The sequence below is a fragment of the Austrofundulus limnaeus genome, unplaced genomic scaffold (genome assembly GCF_001266775.1).
Source record: "Austrofundulus limnaeus strain Quisiro unplaced genomic scaffold, Austrofundulus_limnaeus-1.0 Scaffold49, whole genome shotgun sequence".
Taxonomy (NCBI): Eukaryota; Metazoa; Chordata; class Actinopteri; order Cyprinodontiformes; family Rivulidae; genus Austrofundulus; species Austrofundulus limnaeus.
The window spans coordinates 423,362-427,873 of NW_013952451.1; the positions used below are offsets into that span (position 1 = coordinate 423,362).

The 4,512-nt window shown below is 40.4% G+C and overlaps 2 protein-coding genes across 9 annotated transcripts in view; both read left to right on the forward strand.

Moving 5' to 3' along the window:
* nfx1 (nuclear transcription factor, X-box binding 1) overlaps positions 1-1,948 on the forward strand; it is a 12,412-nt gene extending 10,464 nt beyond the window's left edge. Inside the window, exons 21-23 of one of the 2 annotated variants that reach the window (XM_014008327.1) lie at positions 746-891; positions 977-1,081; positions 1,171-1,948. In XM_014008327.1, the coding sequence (XP_013863781.1) occupies positions 746-891; positions 977-1,081; positions 1,171-1,246 (327 nt within the window). In that variant the 3' untranslated portion in view covers positions 1,247-1,948. Of the gene's footprint in view, positions 1-745; positions 892-976; positions 1,086-1,170 lie in introns of those variants that run through there. The other variant, XM_014008328.1, reaches the window with a different exon arrangement.
* Positions 1,949-2,944: 996 nt separating this feature from the next.
* Positions 2,945-4,512, forward strand: part of smarcd3b (SWI/SNF related BAF chromatin remodeling complex subunit D3b) — a 49,102-nt gene continuing 47,534 nt past the window's right edge. For 2 of the 7 annotated variants that reach the window (XM_014008339.1, XM_014008340.1), the window contains exon 1: positions 2,945-3,226. In XM_014008339.1, the coding sequence (XP_013863793.1) occupies positions 3,215-3,226 (12 nt within the window). In that variant the 5' untranslated portion in view covers positions 2,945-3,214. The remainder of the gene's footprint in view (positions 3,227-4,512) is intronic. The other 5 variants (XM_014008341.1, XM_014008344.1, XM_014008342.1 and 2 more) reach the window with 3 other exon arrangements.

Sequence of the window (4,512 nt, forward strand, 5' to 3'; positions counted from 1 at the left end):
AAGTTCAAGGGGTATGAATACTTTTGCAAACCACTGTAGCTGCAGCTTAGTCATTTGTGTATGTACTCGCAGCTTTTGTCTTCATTCTTTTCTTCTGACCCAGTTACRGAGTGTTCATCTATATTTGAACTCGTTCTGTCCTCCAGTGGGCCTCCATGTTTTAACCAGCTGTGGTTGTTGCAGATTTTTGACAAAACTTTTTTTAGAAATGATACCTAAAGAGGTTTCACTGAGTTGGAAGAATAATCTTCCTTTATTTTATATACGTTGAATAAAGTTGTCCAGAAAGCTTTCATTTGATTTGGTGCCCAAATCTTTTGTCAACAAATAATTCCTGTTTTGTAGTTAATGTAGTTTTATCTAATTCACTTTACTCTTAAATATGCTTTGTACTGCATCTTAACGTCACTTATTTTTGTATTGGTTGTTTATTTTCCACAAACTGCATTTTAAAAAAAAATCAAAATCAACTTTTATTCTTCTTTTCAAAGAGTTTTTTGTTTGGCTTTGTTTTCATTCCGCTGTGAACAAAAACATGAAGCGTGCCTGCTGACCCTGCTTCATGTGTTTTTACAAATATACAGATGCTGCAGAGCAACACTCTGACATGCTTTAAAACCTGTCTGCTTGTAGTCAGGAGAACAACATCCTAATAAATATTAGGCAAATAAATGTTTGTTGTTTGAGACTTCAGAAGAATCAAGTTTTTWTCCCCCTAACTGTCAAACATCACTGATGACTGCAGGGAAAACAGCCAAAGAGGAGCTTCTGCTTCCCACCGATGAACAGAGAGCACAGGAAGATCGTCCACGAGCTGGCGGAGGTCTACGCCGTGGAGAGCGTGAGCTACGACAGCGAGCCCAAACGCAACGTGGTCATCACAGCCCACAAGTARGACAGCTTCCAGAGATAAGAGACTTTTTTTTCTGTGTGCTGACTGTGGTTTTGAGGATGTCTGTGTTGTCTGACTTGTCAGAGGGAAGTCTTCCTGTCCTAACTCAACCCTGACATCAGTGATAGAGCGGGAGACGACTGTGAGGGCCCCGCCCCCCATCGCTCATATCAAACAGACCAGCAGCAAGTGAGTTCCTCCCTGGTTAGAGACACTATAAATAAAGGACTCATCGTGTCCCCTTTTTAATTTTTTTCACTTTTTTTTTTTATTCTCAGGGCTGCGAGTGGAAGCACCTGGTCTAAGATGGTTAAAGAAGATCCTGTGATCGATTATTTTGATGTTCAGGACTGAAATAAAACTAAAACCCCTCAGAGCTYCTTAAAATGATGACAAATCTGAGACATGTTCTGTTGTGTTTTAACATTTAATTATTGATTTGGATTTGTAATCAGCTTGTGTTTAGAAATTTGCAAAGACGTGATTAACAGCCGGCTTGAATGTTTAGATCTTTTCCCAGTTTGAGAAAGAATCACAGGAAAATCTCTTCAGTTAAAAGTAAATTCTTTACCAGCTGAAAATGTTGACGGTGAAAACTGTAGACGTGTCTTTGCTTTTAAAGTTCTCAAAGTGTCCAGAGCTTTATTTTCAACCATAAATGATCTTTTGTTCTTTCTGCTGGTGCAGAGCCAAGCCTCCTGTTATAAACCTGAGCTGATGGAGGGAGTGGGCTGCACTGCGGAAAGAAAGCTCTGTCTGAGAGCGCAGCTTTGACCCAGTTTGTGTTCTGCACTTTCTTTTTTCTGAAAACTTCCTGAGTAAAAGTGGAAATTATCAGGTCAGAGTGGGAGAGACTTTCCTAAGGACACTTCACTTTCCTAGCTGTTGRGAGGTATTTGAGAGTTAAGAGACTTTGTTTTGACAGGAGATAGACCCTCTGAGATGAGGCGACACTGAAAGACGTGTAGGTTTTACAGTCAGCTCAGGTGGTTGGGGTGCTCACCTGAAATGTAATCTGTCATCAAATGCAAATAAATCAGAAAACCAAACAAAAAACTTCCTGATGTGTTTTGTTTTTTGTGTGACTTTTAACGGCTAAGGTATTCGAAGTACCTATAAACAATAAAACTGTATAACAGGTTAATAAGGTTTCTGGTCAAACACTAGTGAAGTGAGACTTAAGCTGTTTTTCCTAAATTTTGTTTGATTACATTCATAAAGTTATCAAAAAATAATTCGCAGCAAAAAACTGACCATACTTGGACTAAGCTGTGACCTCATGAATTTCAATTATTAAATCTGTACGAGTGTCACTTTAAAAGATGCATTTGCAAATATTTATAGGTCAAATAAATGAATGCTAAAACACAAACTCGTTTTTATAGATAATTTGACCGTCTCTTTAAGCAGAGTGTAACTATTTCTTAACCCCATTACCTACAAAGTGTTACACAAAAAAGGAAATATATATAAACCTCCACCTTCAAACTGTACTTAGCACAAAAGTAAGGAAATTTGTATTTGGCAGATGCATTTTTTTTGTTGTAACAATGCTTTTTGGCAATAAATCTTATTAGAAAATCTGTTAATTTCTCTTAAATGGTGCCACTTTTGTAAGGAACACGCATTTGTATAATGAGCAGTAGAACTGAGTACATGGGTAGCACATATGGGGGGGAAAATTATATATATATATATATATATATATAATTACATCTCTTAACTATAATTGATGAGCCTCAATTTACTACATTCCTTTCAAGGGTTCCTATTAAAAAGCAGTATTTTGGTGCTACGGTGACACTGCTTTTGTTGCAGAGGTATTTATTTTTTCCTTCACTGTTTATGTATTTAAAACATGTTTATGGTGCTTAAATAACCTGCAGTTAGTATTTTACCCTTCTTTAAAAACTAAAAGCCCAGTCGAAGCAGCGGGCGGCCCCTCCACCGCTTTCTCCGAGTGAGGGTAATTTGTRGACGCTCCCTATTCCTCCCTCAGTTCTTGCCGACCCTCCGGCAGACGCACCGCGCCTGCGCTCCTGCTCCCTTCCGAGCGAGGCTTCACCAATCCCGGGCTCTGGCTTCATCCCCGGCTCGGCGACAGGCCAGCAGCGCTAATAAGAGTCGCCTAGCCGTCCAGTAATGGGGAAGTGGTAACAGTGGAGGGGGGAGACGCCGCTGTGTGAGGAAGTTGAGAGGGGGTTTACGGGAGAAGAAGAAGAAGCTCCAGACCCGGACCGCTCCACACAGACGAGACCCATCCTCCTACAGTTGCTGTTGTTGAGTAGCCCTGAAAGAGGAAAAACATAAAGGCGCGCAGTGATGGAGAGAAAGGTACGGATGCTCGTGCTACCTAACATTAGCCTTTTCAGTCGGATTAGCGCGCGCAGACTCGAGTTGAAGCTGTAATTCCTTGTGTCTCGTTGTAAATTCGGGGTTATAATAATGTAACTGAGCGGGGGGGCGGTTGTGGACATTAGAGGGGGGCTGTTGGGCTTTTAGCACAGCCTGTGTGCATCACCACAGCACGGTGTGTAGTTGCAGCACCTCACCCCTCCGCCTCCCTCCCACATATTCCCGTTTTGCAGCAGCAGACGGCAGGCTTGTTAACCTTGACTGCTGTGGGAAACAGACACTTGAATAAGAAGAAAAAAAAGACAGGATTCACCTCCACAGACAGAAAGCACAACGTCTATTTGGCTCCTTTTATTCCCTCTCTGGCTTTGCTTCAAGGCGTGCTCAYTAATAATAATTTTAAAAAGTGGGTTGTGTGTCTGTGTGCAGAGAAAGTTTAATTTTCACAGCTAATTTATTGGCAGGCTGTGAGGCACTCAGCAGCAGGAGACAGGAATGTGGAGTGCACTGCTCAAAGTAGATCTACTTCTGCTGAGTCAAAGGGAAAAAATAAAATCATTTTTATGTTAAAGCAGCAGTCAGCAACTCGTCCACATCAGCCTTTTTACTGACTTTTTAAATCGTCTGTGGCTASAGAGGCCATAAATACTAACTTAGAGAGCTGCCAGCCTTTATTGGACTACTTTTTTTCCTTATTTTTTTTTTTTAGTTTCATAGATCTATACTACCTGTTAACTGTGGTTACATGCTGTATGTAATGTGCAAACTAAGAATGGCATCAGTTTTAAGTCAAATGTGCTTGTTTTTTTAATGGTTAATTAAAAAAAAATTGATTGAAGATGAAGAAAGCAGCAGCAACCATGCTGTTCCTYTTGTGAAGTTAAGCTCACAGGTTGCTGGCTTCGTATTTCACAGTCCCAATTATATTTTATTGATCTTTTTCAATGTCTGTGAGAACAAAGTCCAGGTGTTTCCTCCTGAAACTAACACTGGAGTAAGAAATATATAGGCTTTGTGGGCTCTGGTGAAATCTTTAGGCAAAACCACATTAGCTGCTTTGACGTCCATCCATCCATCCATCCATTAGGGGTGTAAGAAAATATCGATACATTGAAATATCGTGATATTTCATTTCCCGATACTGTATCGATATTCTAAAGCCCTGTATTGATTTTTTATTAAGGTTTAAAATGTCAACTTTCCTGCCAGCCTCATTTTTATGTTGTAGTTCAGCCTCTGACCACTAGTTGGCAGCAGTGAGCCAG